Source organism: Triticum urartu, chromosome 1A (assembly GCF_056163025.1).
Source record: "Triticum urartu cultivar PI428250 chromosome 1A, HENAU_Tu73, whole genome shotgun sequence".
In the NCBI taxonomy this organism is placed as follows: Eukaryota; Viridiplantae; Streptophyta; class Magnoliopsida; order Poales; family Poaceae; genus Triticum; species Triticum urartu.
In genome coordinates, this window is record NC_141873.1 from 466,540,053 (window position 1) to 466,558,169 (window position 18,117).

Sequence of the window (18,117 nt, forward strand, 5' to 3'; positions counted from 1 at the left end):
CCTCTCCAACCCCCGGGAAAGCATGACTGGGCAGGCCTGACGAAGATGGCCAAAGTTTGCCAACACTGCATCCACCTTGTGAAACACCCAGTTAAAGGCATCTATCTAAATTGCCAAGCAAGCACGTGGAACACTTTCAGCAAACTTTTCTGAAACGGGTCGCGAAAGCGACAACTAAACTTTTCTAAACTTATCTAAATATTCAGCTACGACTCATCTAAACTTTTCTGAATATTCAGCTACGACTTTGAACTGCAAAGTCGGTGCTAAAACCCAAGAGTCAAGAATTCAGGATGGATGAATCTATTTTGTTCAGTCAAGTTTTTTATATGCTTCGGTACTTGCAGTTATCGCTATGCGCCCATGTTCTCGGACTGGCCGTGCTCTGAAGAAGAGCAATGCCGTGTCCAAGTGTGTCTGTGCTTCCCTAGTACTGTAAGCTCATAGCAATATTAGAAGTAAAAGTAAAACTGAAACGTTACTGCTGGAAGAATCAGCACATGAATAGTGGAACTGCCAGCATAGAACTTACTAGTACACATAATTCGTCGACCAATGTGTCAATGAACACTGACAGTCTTCCTTTTGTAAACGTAAGAAGCTGAGAAGTAGAGGAAAGCGAGAAGCTCCAGCGCGGTGAGCGCAGCGATGAGCAGATAGAAGTAGTCGAGATGACCCCGGTTGAGGTTGTCGGCGATCCAGCTCGTCCCTCCGCCCCTCCTCGTCGCGCCGTCGATGACCGAGATGAGGAAGCTGCTGATGAAGCTGCCGACGCCGAGGACGCTGAGGTAGAGCGCGAGCCCGAGGCTCTTGAGCTCCACGGGCATCTGGTCGTAGAAGAACTCCTGCATGCCGACCATAGTGAACACGTCCGCCGCGCCCAGGAGCACGTACTGCGGCATGATCCACCACAGGCTCATGGGCACCACCGCGCCGGGCAGGTCCACCACGCCGGCGTCCACCGCGGTGCTCAGCCGCCTCATCTCCACCAGCGCGGCGACCACCAGCGCGGCCACGGCCAGGACCATGCCCGTGCCGATCCGCTGGAGCATGGTGATACCCAAGGGGGCGCCGGAGAGCCTGCGCGCCACGGGCACCAGGACGCGGTCGTAGAGCGCGACGCAGGTGATCATGCTGATGCCCATGAAGCACTGCAACGCCGCGGGCGGTATCTGGAACCCCGACGACCCGACCCTCCGGTCCATCGTCGCCGCCTGCTTCGTGAACAGCGTCGGCGGCTGAGCGAACACCACGCCGTAGAGCAGGCACGTCGCCCATATCGGGAACAGCCTCGCCAAGCCCCTCACCTCCTCCACGATGGCAGCGTCCTCCTCGCGGTCGCCATGCCTGTGCTCTCCGCCTTCCGGCGATCTCTTTCTCGACGCCCTGAAGGCCTCCACGACACGGGCGAACACGCCGGCGCCCTTGCCGTCGGCCGAGTCGTCGTAGAACCGGTACGTCTTGGTGCCAAGCAGGAAGACGGCGAGCGCCAGCACCATGACCACGCACGGCACCCCGAAGCCGATGCCCCAGCTCACGTTGTCCTGGACGTAGCTCATGAGCGCGATGGTCACCGTCGCGCTGCCGCAGATCCCGAAGTACCACCAGTTGAAGGAGCCCCGGGCCAGCGACTCCGCGGGGTCCGTCGCGTCGAACTGGTCGGCGCCGAAGGCCTGCACGCAGGGCTTGTGGCCGCTCTGCGCAATGGCTACCAGGTAGAGCGAGACGTAGAAGAAGGCCGTCTGCAGGGAGGAACGCGGGCATGCCTCCCGGCCGTCCGCGGTGAGCTTGCATTGTTGGCTCGGTGACAAGAACATGGACGAGAGCGCCAGCATCCCGAGGCCCTGCAGATTTTTCAGCTTGGTTGAGAAGAACAGAAACCAGCAACCCTTGTGATGGTTCAAATTTAAAAGCTTTAGGGATACTACTGAAGCATGAATCATACACGAATTTTGCATGTGTGGATACAATTTCTCCAAAATAACCACACAATTTCATCGTTCAACATATGGACCGCACAGAGGGTGCTCGAATTTTATGAAACCATCCTTTAATATATAATGGGCAGATGCCAGATGGGAGGAATCTGAATGAAAAGAAGAGCATGGATTTGGTGAAACTAAACTACAAAACATGTCCGAACCAAATGGGTTATGTATTCCCTCCGTCCGAAAAAACTTGTCCGAACCTTGTTTTTCAAATGGATGTATCTAGCACTAACTTGGTGCTAGATACATCTATTTAAAAGATAAGCTTTTTCGAACAGAGAGAATACAATTTAATCAAAACAAATTCTGAAATTTCAGAAACTTCATTGAAACCAAATAATCTATGAAACACATGTACAATCCTCTCTGCAGGACTTCTTTGATGCGGAGAGGATTGATGCTATGATGGATACGGTGTTTATTGCGACCAAAGGTACATGGGATTGTCCTCTTCGGATGAAGGACACGAGTATGCTGCACACCCGTTGCGCGAGAACGTATCTGGTGCAGGCTGAAATCACTATTCTGACCCTTTGAACGAACTTTGTCACAGAATGAACTTGACGTGGCAGTGTAGGCTTCTTCGACTATTGTAGCAGTGTAGAATGAACTTGACGTGGCAATAGGCACCGGGGCAGCCGGTGGCTCTGCTGCCTGATGCGGCGCTTGCGGCAGTGTAGGCTTCTTCGACTATTGTTCAGGACAAAGGGAGAGAGAATTCAGAGGTGGTGCCGCTTGAGGGAGTGGCTTCTTCGACTATTGTTCAGGACAAAGGGAGAGAGAATTCAGAGGTGGTGCCGCTTGAGGGAGTGGCTTCTTCGACTATTGTTCAGGACAAAGGGAGAGAGAATTCAGAGGTGGTGCCGCTTGAGGGAGTGGCTTCTTCGACTATTGTTCAGGACAAAGGGAGAGAGAATTCAGAGGTGGTGCCGCTTGAGGGAGTGACTTCTTCGACTATTGTTCAGGACAAAGGGAGAGAGAATTCAGAGGTGGTGCCGCTTGAGGGAGTGGCTTCTTTCGACTATTGTTCAGGACAAAGGGAGAGAGAATTCAGAGGTGGTGCCGCTTGAGGGAGTGGCTTCTTCGACTATTGTTCAGGACAAAGGGAGAGAGAATTCAGAGGTGGTGCCGCTTGAGGGAGTGGCTTCTTCGACTACTGTTCATGACAAAGGGAGAGTGAATTCAGAGGTGGACCAATCAAGTGAGGTGGTGATAAAAAGGAAAAAACATATTGTTTCCGTTGTGGGGGAGGTTGGTCACTTTGTAGTCGACTGTAATGCCGAGTTGTGTGATAATTGCTTGAAGCCGTGTCATAAAACTGATGTCTGGCTACTTCTCACGATGCTTAAAACAGTGGTTACGACTTATGGGCGTGCAGCTCTAAATTGATGTTCTTCGAAACCCATGTTCGTGTTCCAACTCAAGCAGGCGATGCCTTGAAAGCACGAGGATTGGGCTTGTGCATGTATCAGGAGGTTCTCTCTCGGAGGAGCAAGTGTTGCAGCAACTTAAGAAACTTGTTCCGGCGGAGTTTCGTTGGACTCTTGTGTTGATAGAAGAAAATGTCTTTAAGGTGGACTTCACAAGGAAGGAAGATCGGGCTCGTCTCATGGTGTTTATAGTATTTGTGAGGTACCGGACAATACATGTTTTCTCGAATTCGAGGAGTGGTCTAGCCGTGAGCCTGAGGGTCTACCGCTGCATGAGATTTGGGTGAGGTTTCATGGGGCTCCGTCTAGGCCACTGAATGACTTTTATGGGGTTTTGAAGGCGGGGAGTTTGGATGATGTTCCTGAGACACCAGCCGCGGCAGGGGCGTGGATGGTGCCGATCTCGTGGGGTTTGCTCCATCACCATCCACTCCCGCTCCACCTCCGGCCAACAATCAAGTACATGCGGTTGTGCATATTTTATTTTATTATAGCGGTTAGTTTTTTTTTGGCGGTTGCTACTCCGAATTGATTAGATTGTGTAGATTCAATTGTGCACCGGAAGCAACATGCATGCCGGACTACCTAGTACCTAGTACTCCCTCTGTCCCAAATAAGATGCAGGCCGGACTACCTAATACTCCCTCCATCCCAAATTACTTGTTGTAGAAATGGATGTATTTAAAATTAAAAATACATCTAGATACACCCATTTCCGCGATAAGTATTCAAGAGGATGGAGGGAGTACATGGTTACAATCAAACACTCAGAAAGTTTGAAGCTCTTGATTAGGCTAGGCCGCTATGGAACATGGGGGCGGGTGCACTTTTAAAAAAGTTTCCGCGCTACTGCTTCACCTAAAAGGACGCATAAATATATTTTTGCAGCTCGGCACGAGCTAAAGCGCTAAAGATGATCTGAAAACCTCGATCCGGTGATGATCATGTGTTTCAAGAAAAAAATATAGTACGGTCTCAGAAAACAAAAGGTTTATAGTTCAGCTCAGCATTCTTTCTTGGAAGACCGGTTCAGCTGATTTATGAGCACAGCGACGTGGGGAGCAGTACGCGTGTGGCGTCTCCGCTTCCGCCGGATCAAAACGATGAGGCATCCCTGTCAACGATAATATTCTAGTAGGCAGTTGCGTCTAAACTGATAAAACAAAAAATGTTACTACTATATGGTTCCATGCGCCACTCGTGCGAGATTTTTTGAACCAGTAAACGATCTAACTGGACCCAATTCAGAAGAACCACAGAAAAGTTGGACGACTGAACAGGAGGAAAAAGCTGTGTTCGACATCGACGAACGAATCAGAGGTGTTGTGCAGGGTTAGCTGACCGTGATGTAGAGCACGGAGGAGGCGACGATGGTGCGGTACCGCCCGAGCCACGAGTCGGCGACGGCGGCGCCGAGCAGCGGCAGCATCGACGCGGCGCCCGACCACGCGTTGACGGCCGCGGCGGCGGCGGCCGTGCTCTCGCCGAGCGGGCCGGTGAGGTAGCTGATGAGGTTGGAGGAGATGCCGTAGTACGCGAACCGCTCCGCCACCTCCACCCCTTGAGTCGCCGCGGAAAGCATGTAGCGCCCACCCCTGATTAGCGAATGAATCGAGCCGAGAAAGCAAAGCTAGGGGGGAGCGAGATCGTGGCAGGCTTACAGATGATGAACAGAGCCGACCTCCAGCCGCCGGTGGCGGGGCGGTGGCCGGCGCGGGGGAGGAGCGGCTCGGGGTCTGGCGCCATGGGTAGCGGCCGGGGCGCTGTGTGTGTGAGGAGGATGCGCGCGGTGGGCTGACAGGTGATGGCTTGAAGACCTTGAGAAGGAGGTGTCGTGTTCTAATGCATAGCGATCACCGGTGGGGACGGGATGGCGCGCCTGGTGATTCTGTTTCTCGTGTTATACATGGGTTTCATGGATCAAGAAAGTCTTTTATTAATATAATTTTTGTTGTTGGAGTATTTGACTAATTCGCCAACAAACGTGACTTATGTTAGAAAATAAAAGAATTGAGTTCATTTCATTGAATTAAATTGCAATCTAATTTGGATATAATATGAATTTAATTTATAACATTCCAATTCAAAATATTTTAGGTGGTTTGGATGTCACATGCAATTTATTCATTTTACAAAATTTTAGTGTTTAGAATATAAATCTTGTGTGCATACACATTGCTTGGAATCAACTAATATTAGACCAATATACTGTCCACGTATGGAGAAGCTACTTTGAGCTTATGGGTAAAATGAACCATGCAAATATATCATGTTTAGGCTTTTGTAAACTCGATGTTTATACTTTCAACCTCTGGAGCTACACAAGGATGTCCGCGGGGAGGAGAGAAGCCCCTGAAAATATGAATATTTAGAGGGAGATGGCGAGCATGAGAGAATACTAACATAATAACACAGAAAAAATGGTGAGTGAAACACCGAGGAGGAGCTGGAGGAGGGAGATCTAGAAGTAGAGAGATGCTCTGCCACGCTCGCGATGACATTGGCAGAATTTCTCGCCAGAGACTGGGCTCCAGATGTAGATTCAAAAATACCTAACTTTTGCATTTTTGAGGGTCAAAAACACCTCTCTAATAGATGGTGTAGATGTAAAAAAAATTACACCTCCATCCCTAAGAGATATAAACCACAACAATTCACGGTACAAATTTACATCTCCACCATGTGAAGATGTAAAAACACGACCTCGCGTAACCGCCCAATTGCCATTCCTTTCACTTCCGCGTGATCAGCCGCCACCAGCCCGACTCGCCCGCCTGCCGGGCCCGACGCCCATAGTCGGCGATTCTTTTTCGGCCGCCGCCGAATCAAAGCTTCTCCAGCGGCTGCGGCTGGCCTAAACCCTTCCCCGGAGGTCTACGATGGGCTACGGTGCTTCCTAGCCTAGGCCCCCCGCCGGAGTAAGTGGAGGCGCGCCACTCCGGCCGGCCGCCCGACGGCCGCGAGGCTCGGCCGTGCGAAGCCGCCTGCCGGCCGCGCCGAGCTCCGGACTTCCACCGGATCAAAACGATGAAGCATCCCTGTCAACGATAATACGCTAGTAGGCAGTTGCGTCTAAACTGATAAAACAAAAAATGTTACTACTATATGGTTCCATGCGCCACTCTCAGTGCGAGATTTCTTGAACCAGTAAACTCCTATCGTTCGATCTAACCGTACCAACTCAGAAGAACCACAGAAAAGTTGAGTGAACAGGAGGAAAAAGCTGTGTTCGACATCGGAGAACGAATCAGAGGTGCTGTGCTGGGTGAGCTTACCGTGATGTAGAGCACGAAGGAGGCGACGATGGTGCGGTACCGCCCCAGCCACGAGTCGGCCACGGCGGCGCCGAGCAGCGGCAGCATCGACGCGGCGCCCGACCACGCGTTGACGGCCGCGGCGGCGGCCGCCGTGCTCTCCCCGAGCGGGCCGGTCAGGTAGCTGATGAGGTTGGCCGAGATGCCGTGGTACGCGAACCGCTCCGCCACCTCCACCCCTTGAGTCGCCGCGGAAAGAATGCAGCGCCCACCCCTGATTAGTAGCGAATCGAGCCGAGCAAGCAAAGATAGGAGAGCGAGATCGTGGCGGACTTACAGATTATGAACAGAGCCGACCTCCAGCCGCCGGTGGCGGGGCGGTGACCGGCGCGGGGGAGCAGCGGCTCGAGGTCTGGAGCCATCGCGAGCTGCCGGGCGCTGTGTGTGTGAGGAGGACGCGCGCGGTTGGCTGACAGATAATGGCTTCAAGGCCTTGAGGAGGTGTCGTGTTCTAGTGCATAGCGATTAGCGGTGGGGACGAGATGGCGCGTGATTCTCGTGTTACATGGGCTTCATGGGTCAAGAAAGTATTTTGTTAATATAATTTTTGTTGTTGGAATTTGAGTATTTGACTATTCCGCCAACAAATCTGAATTATCTTAGAAAATACAAAAAATGAGTTCATTTCATTGAATTAAATTGCAATCTAATTTGGATAGAATATGAATTTAATTTATAAGATACCAATCAAAATATTTTAGGTTTGGATGTCACATGCAATTTATTCATTTTACGAATTTAAGGTGTTTAGAATCTAACTCTTGTGTTCATACATAGAAAATTGCTCGGAATCAACTAATATTAGCAGGGCCGTCTCCAGAAATTTGGGGGCCCGGGACGAAATACAAAATGGGACCTACATTTTCAAAATTTTGTATAGCTAAAGAATTATCCAACAACTACTTCATGCAAAAGCATCAAAAAATTAGCTCGGCTGCACAAAATATGTAGAACTGAATCTCAACAAAATAGATAAAATATGGAAAAAAATAAAAATAAAAATAAGGGATACAAAAGAATACCAAATCAATAGTTTGCTTCATCCACACCTCCCATGTGTAGACACTCCTATTGTTGCAGAGTGCCAATGAAATATATTTTCATCTTATTTTTCTGTAACATGAAATAAAGTCGATACCAAAAGGCATCCATTTTGTGTTTAATTCAGACATACACGCAGCTCTTTTTCAATTCAATACAGTTCAATGTTCAAATGTGTCGATTGATCTAGAAATAAACACACATCATGTCAATTCAAATGCATCTTTGATTGTTGTTTGCCTGTTTTCATCCAAGAAATTACCCACGGATCCATGGTCGAGGAGAAGGTGTTTCTCGGCTTTGGAGGCGCAGCTTGCCTTGGGCTTAGCGGAGGCAGGGCCAGCACCTGGCGGCAGCGGCAGGACCGCCAGTCGGAGGTCGGGGAGCATTGCCAATAACAGTGCCATGGCGCTAGGGCGGAGCAACTAACCGGCGGCGGTCTGCAACAGACCACATCGGCATTGATTCGTGGAACGGGAGCATGGAGATGGCAAGAGGCGGCGCCTGCGTGCTAGGGTAGGACTGGGGGATGTGGGCGGAGGATTGGTAGTGGGTCTCGACACAATGGCTCAGCCCGAAGCAGGCGTCTCACATATTGCGAAAGACAACTTCGATCGACTTGCATACGGACGTGCGGGACAGAACCTAGGCTTACCTTCCATTTTTTTTCTCTGATCGGGGGCCCATGATTTTGGGGGGCCCTGTGCGGTCGGCCAGTTTGGCCCCCCTCATCGACGGGCCTGTAGACCAATATATTGTCCACGTAAGGAGAAGCTACTTTGAGCTTATGGGTAAAATGAACCATGCAAATATGTCATGTTTAGGCTTTTGTAAACTTCAATGTTTATACTTTCAACCCCTTGAGCTAAGCGAGGATGTCCGCGGGGAGAAGGAGGCCCCCCTGAAAATACGAATATTTAGAGGAAGATGGCGAGGAGGAGAAAATACTGACATAACAAGTTAACAACACAGAAAAAACGGAAAGTGAAACGCCTAGGAGAAGCTGGAGGAGGGAGATCTAGAAGTAGTAGGGAGCTGCTCTGCCAAGCTCGCAATGACCTTGGCAGATTTTCTCGCCGGAGACTAGGCTCCCGTCTGTTAGGTTGATCTCTCCACCGAGTGGGCCCAACGGCCCATCGGGCCCTGATCTATTCGCGCCCTGATCGGGGGCGCCCAACCCTCTTATGGTTGGTGGGCCCCTGTGACCTGCGATACGAGGTTAACCGCGCCGCCAGACTCCCCATCGATATCCCTTCCGATCTAGGGCAATCGCAGTGCTCACGGGAAGCACCACTGCCACCTCTCCATCTCGATCTCTCTGCTATCACCGGCCTCTACTTCACCATGGCCGGCTCTGGATCAAGCTCATCCGCACCCAAGGAAGGTAGGTTACCGGAAAGATCTAGCCTACACGATCCAAAGAGATCTATCAATGGTATCAGGCCATCTTGGTTAGAAGATTTTCGGTAAAAAGATAAAACAGAGAAAGAAAAAGAGATCCCCTCCCCAAGAACCCTAATCAGAGGGCAAAGGAAAGTTCACCGGCAGAGAGCCTCGGGCCTCGCCGGCAAAGTGCGCCGCCACTTCAGCCGCGCCGTTCCTCTCGATCCCCACACGCATCGGCAAGCCGAGGTGCGGGGAAGAAGAACACAGCCTCCCAAGGGGGCAAAAGGGCACCACCACCGCACCGCTTGACAGCGGCGCGCTCTCCATCGGGAGCTCGCGCACACCGGCAAGGGGGGCAGAAGGGGCACCGCTGCTTCACGCCGTCTTCGTCCTCGGTGACACAGAGAGGAGGCGGTGGTGAATGGGGGAAAGAATGAAGAAAGGGATTGAGAAAGGGAAGGAGATGGAGGCGCACGCGGCGCGGTGGCTTCCGCCGCCGTCGCCGGCGGCCGGACCGGGCGGCCGGGGCGCAGCCCCGAGCTCTGCGTCATGAGAGAGGCAACAGAGGAGGCACAGCCGTCGCTCTCCCTCCCTGCCAAAGGAGGAAGGGGAAAAGGGCTCGCGCGGCACGGCGGCGTACGTCGCCGTCGGCGGCTGGCGCGGTGGCGCTCGGCGCCGTTGCCGGCGAAGTCCCGTGCGGGACTGAGGCGAGTGGCGCGTGCGAGGTGGAGAGGAGAAATGGAATGAGGCTAGGGTTCGGGCGGTCAAGCCGGCTGGGCGTTTTTGATCCAGCGATATCAACGGCTGGCCGTCGGATTGCGATGGACGGTTGAGATCCAAACCCTAGCGCCACAGTGGGCCGCTGGGCCGAAAGAAAAGGAGGCCGTCGGCGGCGGGGGCAGCCACGCGCGCTGGGCCGAGCCCAGCAGCTGCGGGCGCCGCCGCGCGGCTGGGCTGCGCTGAGCCAAGGGCGGCTGGGCTGCGCTAGGCCGAGGCCAGCAGCTTCACGCGCCGGGCCAGCTGTACGTTTGACGTTTTAATAGTTTTTGTCCAGTTTTTTGGCAGATTTTAGATAGTCCTTTCTGTGCATTATTTTTCCAACGAAAAATTATGTTCAGAAAATAGGAAAGAAAAAGTTGCAAGGTTTCTGAAAAAGAAAAAAATAGAGAAGTCTCTGAAAATAAAATTGAAATTTTCAGAAAAGAATTAAAAGTTCATGAATTTATTTTCATGTTTTCTGCTGCGTAAATGTTTAATAGTGTGCTTTTATAAAGGGATAAAGTTTAGAGAGAATTATTTTTTATAGATCACATTAAAGTGATTATTCGAATTAATATGATTATGTTATTTTTATGACCAACGTTGTTAATAACATGATCATGTTTATTATTGAAAATAAAAGTGCTCTTTTAAAAGTGAATAGAACTAAAGTAAAAGATTAAATTGTTGCTTCTGTAATGCATTTTTTAACCAACTGGTTAAAATTTCTTAGAGAGTAAAAGAGTACAGATTGTTTTTTAATAGAAAATTGTAAAGTTTCCACTGCAAAGTATAAGTTTTATCCTCCAATTAAATTGGAACCAACGGGAAAGTTTAATTGGAAGGAATGCCCTAAGCAATGTTTTTCCCCTGTGGGTGAAATAAGATGTAGATAGTTTCCACTATGACAAAAGAAAGATATTTGTTTTAAAGTTAAAATATGGTATTGTTATTTTCTGACCAACGTTGATGATAACAGTGCTATAATTTTATGAGTCTTATGTTTAAAGTTTAAATCTCTGATAAATTTTGTATCCAAGTGGTCAATTTTCAGAGAACGGATAAAGATCAAGAAATGCTCTTGAACTAGAGGAATGTATATTTCTTGTTCCCGCTGCAATAAAGTTGATGGTGATGATTAATTCTTAGCAAAGTTGTTTAATAGAAATACTATCATCACATTGTTTATGAGTTATATGCATTATTGCCATTTCTGCCCAACGGTGATATGGAATTAATGTATAAGGATGATGTTTATTCTAATTCTGCCACAATGGTGATTTAGAACATAAAAGAAAGTTTCAAAAGTTTAACGTGCATTTCTTTTAACCAGACCAACGTAGGGTTATTTTTTATGCCCATTATTGTTGATTATTGGCTAAGTTTTCTCAGACTAAAAGTTTTGCATGCTTTCATTCGTGAAAGCGAATGGCTGGGTACTTGTGACCCAAAAGATGACCAAGAAAGGTCATAACGTGAGGGAGTATGTTCTCTCTAAAGAATGGCATAAAAAGAAAAGAGATAGATCATTGAGAGTCTTGGTTGATGAATGTCTTTCATGTACTCTCTATGAAGAAGTTTTTTTTTAATCAACATGATTTGAGATGAAACAAGCAACATGCGTGTTTAATTTGACCAACGTCGGATCAAGCATGTGTGTCAAAGAGCATTCGGATTTATTCCTAAATTTGATGATTGAATATGCAGTCAAAAGAGCCAATTCTATCATTTATGTTCCCTTACATGGAATTACCCGCATGGCGGGAAAAGATGATTATGATAAAACCTGCATGGCGGGAAAAGTTTGGGAAAAATACCTGCGTAACGGGGTAAAGCTGACATAATATTATGTCAAAAATCCTGTATGGCGGGAGAAATTCTGGCAAGAGAAAGATATGATAACTCACGTGCTTTTAATGTATCCCACTCTGGGAGAAAAGAATGGAGTAGCTAAAAGGCGCAACCGTACACTTATGGATATGGTGTGCAGCATGATGAGTTATTCCAACTTGCCATTGGGATTATGGATGGAGGTGCTTAAAACCGCCATTCACATTCTCAATAGAGTTCCAAGCAAGTCGGTGCCCAAAACACCGTACGAGCTATGGACAGGAAGGGTACCCTCCCTACAACACTTCAGGGTGTGGGGGTGCCCTGCTGAGGCCAAAATGTTTAATCCAAACATTGCAAAGTTAGATCCCAAAACAGTAAGTTGCCACTTCATTGGCTATCCAGACAGATCAAAAGGTTTTCGTTTCTACTGCCCAGACAGATATACAAAGTTTGTAGAAACGAGACATGCAGTCTTATTTGAGGACGAAATGATGAGGGGGAGCTTGGTAGCTCGGAAAATTGATCTTGAGTAGAAGAGGGTGCATGCACCTAATCCGATGATTCAGGAGCCATTTTTCTCACTACCAGTTGCAACTCCACCCATGACAACCTTGGGGGTAGACCCGGAACCTGTCCGTCAGGAGCCGACTGAACCCGTTGTTGAGCATGAAAGGGAGGTGCAACAGCAAATTTTAGAAGAAGTGCCAGAAGTTGAGGCACAGAACGTGCCAGAAAATGAGGCCCTAAGAAGGTCTACAAGACCAAGAAAGTCAGCTATTTCTACTGACTTTAAATTTTATAACACAGAAACGGTTCATATGGAAAAAGATCCCACCTCATATGAAGAAGCCATGAGAAGTCCTCATTCATCGATGTGGATGAAGGCAATGGAAGACGAGATGAAATCGATGAGTTCCAAAGATGTTTGGGACTTAGAGGAAATTCCTAAAGGAGCCAAAACAGTAGGCTGTAAATGGGTCTACAAAATTAAGTATGACTCTAAAGGGAACATAGAAAAGTATAAAGCACGACTCGTGGCAAAAGGATTTACACAAAGAGAAGGGATAGATTACAATGAGACATTTTCTCCAGTCTCATGTAAGGATTCCTTCAGAATCATAATGGCATTAGTTGCTCATTTTGATTTAGAATTACATCAAATGGATGTTAAGACGGCATTTCTGAATGGTGATTTAAAAGAAAATGTCTACATGAAACAGCCTAAGGGTTTTATCATGAAAGGCAAGGAAAATATGGGATGCCGCCTGAAGAAATCCATTTATGGATTAAGACAAGCCTCTCGACAGTGGTATCTAAAGTTTAATGAAACAATTAAAAGTTTTGGATTTAAAGAAAATATTGAGGATAATTGCATTTATGCAAAGTTTAAAAATGGGAAATATATTTTCCTAATCTTGTATGTGGATGATATCCTGCTTGCTAGCAGTGATGTTAGTCTACTACGAGAAACAAAGAAGTTCTTATCCTTAAATTTTGACATAACAGACCTTGGTGAAGCATCATATGTTTTGGGCATAGAAATTCATCGAGATAGAAACAATGGAGTCTTAGGACTATCGCAGAAAGCATATTTAGAAAAGGTTCTTAAAAGGTATAACATGCATGCGAGTAAAGCCACACCTGCTCCTATAGTGAAGGGCGATAGTTTTGAGAAATTCCAATGTCCCAAGAACCAGTATGAGATCGATCAAATGAAAGCAGTACCATATGCTTCGGCAGTTGGTAGCTTACAGTATGCACAAGTGTGCACTCGCCCTGACTTAGCTTTTATCACCGGGGTACTCGGTAGATATCAAGAGAATCCAGGCATGGAGCACTGGAAGATGATAAAGAAAGCATTGCGTTATGCGCAAGGCACGAAGGACTACATGCTAATATACAGGAGAAGTGATTCCTTAGAGATAAAAGGGTATTCAGACGCAGATTTTGCGGGGGACAGAGATGATAGAAAATCCACGTCAGGATACGTCTTCACTCTCGCTGGGGGAGCTATTTCGTGGAAAAGCTCCAAACAGTCAATAGTTGCATCATCCACGATGTATGCAGAATTCATAGCATGCTTCGAAGCCACGGGGCAGGCGATATGGCTAAAGAAATTTGTACCCGACTTGAAAGTGGTAGATTGTATTCACAAACCACTAAAGATGTACTGCGACAACCAACCCGCAGTATTTTACGCTCAAAACAACAAGTCGAGTAATGCTGCCAAAACAATAGAGATAAGGTATTATGTTGTGAAAGATAAAATCCAGGATCAAACTATAAGTCTCGAGCATATAAGGACAAAGGATATGCTTGCGGATCCGCTAACGAAAGGCTTACCACCCAATGTGTTCAAGGAACTCATAGCCGGCATGGGTTTAAGGGAAAGCCTTATGATTCCTGGATAGGCCCAAAAGGAACAGAATTTGCTTCTGATCATAACGTATGTTGTAGCTGTATGATTCTAACGGCAATTAAGCTGTGACGATGAAACATGCTCTATGTACCAATATGTGATGAAACAAATAAACTAGAAAGTATAAGGTTAAAAGGAAAAGTTGAGATCAAGGGGGAGAATGTTAGGTTGATCTCTCCACCGAGTGGGCCCAACGGCCCATCGGGCCCTGATCTATTCGCGCCCTGATCGGGGGCGCCCAACCCTCTTATGGTTGGTGGGCCCCTATGACCTGCGATATATAGAGAGGTGGGGGCCGGGGCACACGGTACGAGGTTAACCGCGCCGCCAGACTCCCCACCGATATCCCTTCCGATCTAGGGCAATCGCAGTGCTCACGGGAAGCACCACTGCCACCTCTCCATCTCGATCTCTCTGCTATCACCGGCCTCTACTTCACCATGGCCGGCTCTGGATCGAGCTCATCCGCACCCAAGGAAGGTAGGTTACCGGAAAGATCTAGCCTACACGATCCAAAGAGATCTATCACCGTCAACCTCCGACCTCAGTTCAAACTAACCACCATTCAAAACTGCGACACTTATTTTTAATGGATGAAGTAGATGGAACTGGATCCTCTAACATACACAAAGATGTTAGAGAAGCTACAGTACCCTAACTTTCTTTCTGTTAATCCATACAATTAAGGCTAAAATAACTTAAATTAATTTTTAAATTACAGATCTAGTATGCACATTCATAGTAATTACATACAAACAAGTTGACGGCGAGATAAAATTAATTTTGGATTTTTTATATATACAATAATTACCAAAATTAAATAACTTGCTAATAGTCTGTAACATCCCTTCTTCATATTACACTAGACGAGCACTGTAGCACATTGACTTCCCCTCTCTAAAGTTAGGTCGGTGGTCAGCGTACTCGTCTACTATAACTTTACTGATGCTGCTTGCAATTGTACTGTATACCTGGCCACAGATCCATTGTACATAGACGGATGTATCAGTCTCGCTCAGTGAACATTGACAAGCTTTCTCTTGTAAACGTAAGCCGCCGAGAAGTAGAGGAAAGCAAGAAGCTCCAGCGCGCTGAGAGCGGCAAGGAGCATGTAGAAGTAATCAAGATGGCCCCTGTTGAGGTTGTCGGCGAACCAGCTCGTCCCGCCGCCCCTCCTCGTCAACCCGTCGATGACCGAGATGAGGAAGCTGCTGATGAAGCTGCCGACGCCGAGGACGCTGAGGTAGAGCGCGAGCCCGAGGCTCTTGAGCTCGGCGGGCATCTGGTCGTAGAAGAACTCCTGCATGCCGACCATGGCGAACACGTCCGCCGCGCCCAGGAGCACGTACTGCGGCACGATCCACCACAGGCTCATGGGCACCACCGCGCCGGGCTGATCGACCACGCCGGCGTCCCTCGCCGCGCCGAGCCGCCTCATCTCCACCAGCGCGGCGGCCACGAGCGCGGAGAGGGCGAGGGCCATGCCCGTGCCGATCCGCTGGAGCATGGTGATGCCCGACGCCACGCCGGTGATCCTGCGCGCCACGGGCACCAGGACGCGGTCGTACAGCACGATGCACGCGATGACGCTGACGCCCAAGAAGCACTGGACCGCCGCGGGCGGCACCTCCAACGACGACGACCCGATCCTCCGGTCAAGCGTCGCCGCCTGCTTCGTGAACAGCGTCGGCGGCTGCGCGAACACCACGCCATAGAGCAGACACGTCGCCCAGATCGGGAACAGCCTCGCCAGGCCCCTCACCTCCTCCATGAGCACGTCGTCCTCCGCGCAGTCACCGTGCTGCACCAGGGCGCCACCCTCCGGCGACCTCTTGCGCCATGCCTTGACGGCCTTGCCGACACGCGAGAACGCGCTGGCGCCCTCGCCGTGGCCGGAGTCGTAGAACCGGTACGTCCTGGTGCCGAGCAGGAAGACGACGAGCGCGAGCAGCATGATCACGCACGGCACGCCGAAGCCGAGGCCCCAGCTGACGTTGTCCTGGACGTAGCTCATGATCGCGACGGTCACGGTGGCGCTCCCGCAGACCCCGAAGTACCACCAGTTGAAGAAGGAGCCTCGCGACGACGACTCGCCGGGGTCCGTCACGTCGAACTGGTCGGCGCCGAAGGCCTGCACGCAGGGCTTGTGGCCGCTCTGCGCGATGGCCACCAGGTAGAGCGAGACGTAGAAGAAGGCCGTCTGGAGGGAGGAAGGCGGGCATTCTCGCCGGCCGTCGGCCGTGAAGTTGCACTGTTGGCTCTTGGGCGACGGGAACATGGACGAGAGCGTCAGCATGCCCAGGCCCTGCAGAAGTGCCGATTGTCAGTTCGCATTTGTGAGTTTCTGAATTTTTACTTTCCCGTGCAAAACCAACTAGTTTTGAAAAATAAATAAAATTGTGAATATCAATGTTGCGCTATCTTGACGACGGGCTAGCGAATTCAACTTTTTGTTTCTGAAAACTGAATAACTTGATACGGATCGCTCTGGCAAGCAACCCGACGGCGCAGGTGTTAGCTTCTTTCGCAGAACAGAGGCCAGAAAGGCACGATCAAGAGTGCCGTATCGGCCTTCCAGACCAGGCGAACATGTACGTGTGCATGCCGTCACGGTCATATCATATCACGGATCATCAAGTTTTGATCGCTAAACCACTGAAAATGACTGACCAGGCGTGTGGGTGTACGTCCCACTGAACAAAAACATGTGGAAAACAGGTGCTGCAGAAGTGAAAGTGTCACTGTTTCAGCTGAGTTGGAAAGATCAGAAGCAGAGTAGCTAGACAAACGTGACGAATGAGAGAAGGATGGAGGAAACGGAGTTTGCTTGGGCTCTCGTTTTTAACTCACTGTGAATCGCTGTCATGCCAAGCACTAGTTGCTGTCTCTGCTTACCCCGGATCCAAAACACCCCTATGCGCGAGCACTAATCTATACTATACTATAGTACACAATTTATTTGCGCCATTTGTGCGGGATTTGTGCGATCTGAAGTCGCACGCAAGTGGCGGACGGGACTGATAATGTCGGACAAAAAATATCAGTGAATTCCGATGATCCAATCTAATGGCGCAGAGACTACAGAGGGATCAACTGAAGAGTATAGTTGACAATGGAGGAAGGGATTTCAGAGGGGGCTGAGTTGCTAGGCTGACCGTGACGTAGAGCACGGAGGAGGCGACGATGGTGCGGTACCGGCCGAGCCACGAGTCGGCGACGGCGGCGCCGAGCAGCGGCAGCATGGACGCGGTGCCGGACCACGCGTTGACGGCCGCGGCGGCGGCGGCCGTGCTCTCCCCGAGCGGGCCGGTGAGGTAGCTGATGAGGTTGGAGGAGATGCCGTAGTACGCGAACCGCTCCGCCACCTCCACCCCTGGATTTCCCAACCCCCCCAAAAGGCGTAAATTTAGCAAATCGAATCGAGCAAACAAGCTAGGAGCGAGCTCGATCGAGTGAGGGATTTGCGGCCGGGCTTACAGATTATGAACAGAGCCGACCTCCAGCCGCCGGTGGCGTGGCGGTGGCCCGATCCGGCGCGAAGGAGGGGGGCGGAGGAGCCGGAGTCCGACTCCGGCGCCATGCTGGATGGCCGGCTGGGAAGCGGGAGTGCGGTGGGTGTGAGCTCCTCGCTGATTCTGATTAGACGTTGACTTGAAGAGGCTTCTTGTACCGGTGGAGAGGAGGTGGTGACCGTGATGCATTCTTCAGTTCGGAGGAGTCCCATTTGGCACTGTTTTTTTTAGAGAGAGGGCACGGTTTTGGCTTTTGCGGAAGAGTGTGGCTAGTTCTCGCTCGACTGAGATTTAGCAAGACCGTTTACGGAAGACAGCACGTTACTTTTTACTTCATTTTTGGAAACCCGCTATTACTCATTTCACTTCGGGGTGTAATAGACCTTTTTTAGATTTCATAATACATCTAACTTCACATCAAAAGGAAATGTTAAA

The 18,117-nt window shown here is 49.5% G+C and overlaps 2 protein-coding genes across 5 annotated transcripts; both read right to left on the bottom strand.

The window, feature by feature from the left end:
- Positions 1-450: 450 nt before the first annotated feature.
- On the bottom strand, positions 451-7,238 carry LOC125519472 (protein NRT1/ PTR FAMILY 5.10). 4 transcript variants are annotated; one of them, XM_048684270.2, is made up of 5 exons: positions 7,010-7,238; positions 6,694-6,911; positions 5,080-5,306; positions 4,761-4,978; positions 451-1,844 (listed from the first exon to the last, which is right to left on the bottom strand). In XM_048684270.2, exons 1-5 carry the CDS (start codon positions 7,092-7,094, stop codon positions 532-534), a joined length of 2,061 nt encoding a protein of 686 aa, XP_048540227.2. In that variant the 5' UTR covers positions 7,095-7,238; the 3' UTR covers positions 451-531. The 4 variants fall into 4 exon arrangements, with proteins under 4 accessions (XP_048540227.2, XP_048540243.2, XP_048540238.2 ...); XM_048684286.2 differs by lacking the exons at positions 4,761-4,978; positions 5,080-5,306 and having other exon boundaries at positions 7,010-7,233; XM_048684281.2 differs by lacking the exons at positions 5,080-5,306; positions 6,694-6,911 and having other exon boundaries at positions 7,010-7,220.
- A 7,704-nt stretch (positions 7,239-14,942) lies between these two features.
- LOC125519207 (protein NRT1/ PTR FAMILY 5.10-like) lies at positions 14,943-17,909 on the bottom strand. Its single transcript, XM_048684084.2, has 3 exons — positions 17,648-17,909; positions 17,326-17,543; positions 14,943-16,475 (listed from the first exon to the last, which is right to left on the bottom strand). The coding sequence occupies exons 1-3, from the start codon at positions 17,892-17,894 to the stop codon at positions 15,186-15,188; spliced, it is 1,755 nt and encodes a 584-aa protein (XP_048540041.2). The 5' UTR covers positions 17,895-17,909; the 3' UTR covers positions 14,943-15,185.
- Positions 17,910-18,117: the final 208 nt, after the last annotated feature.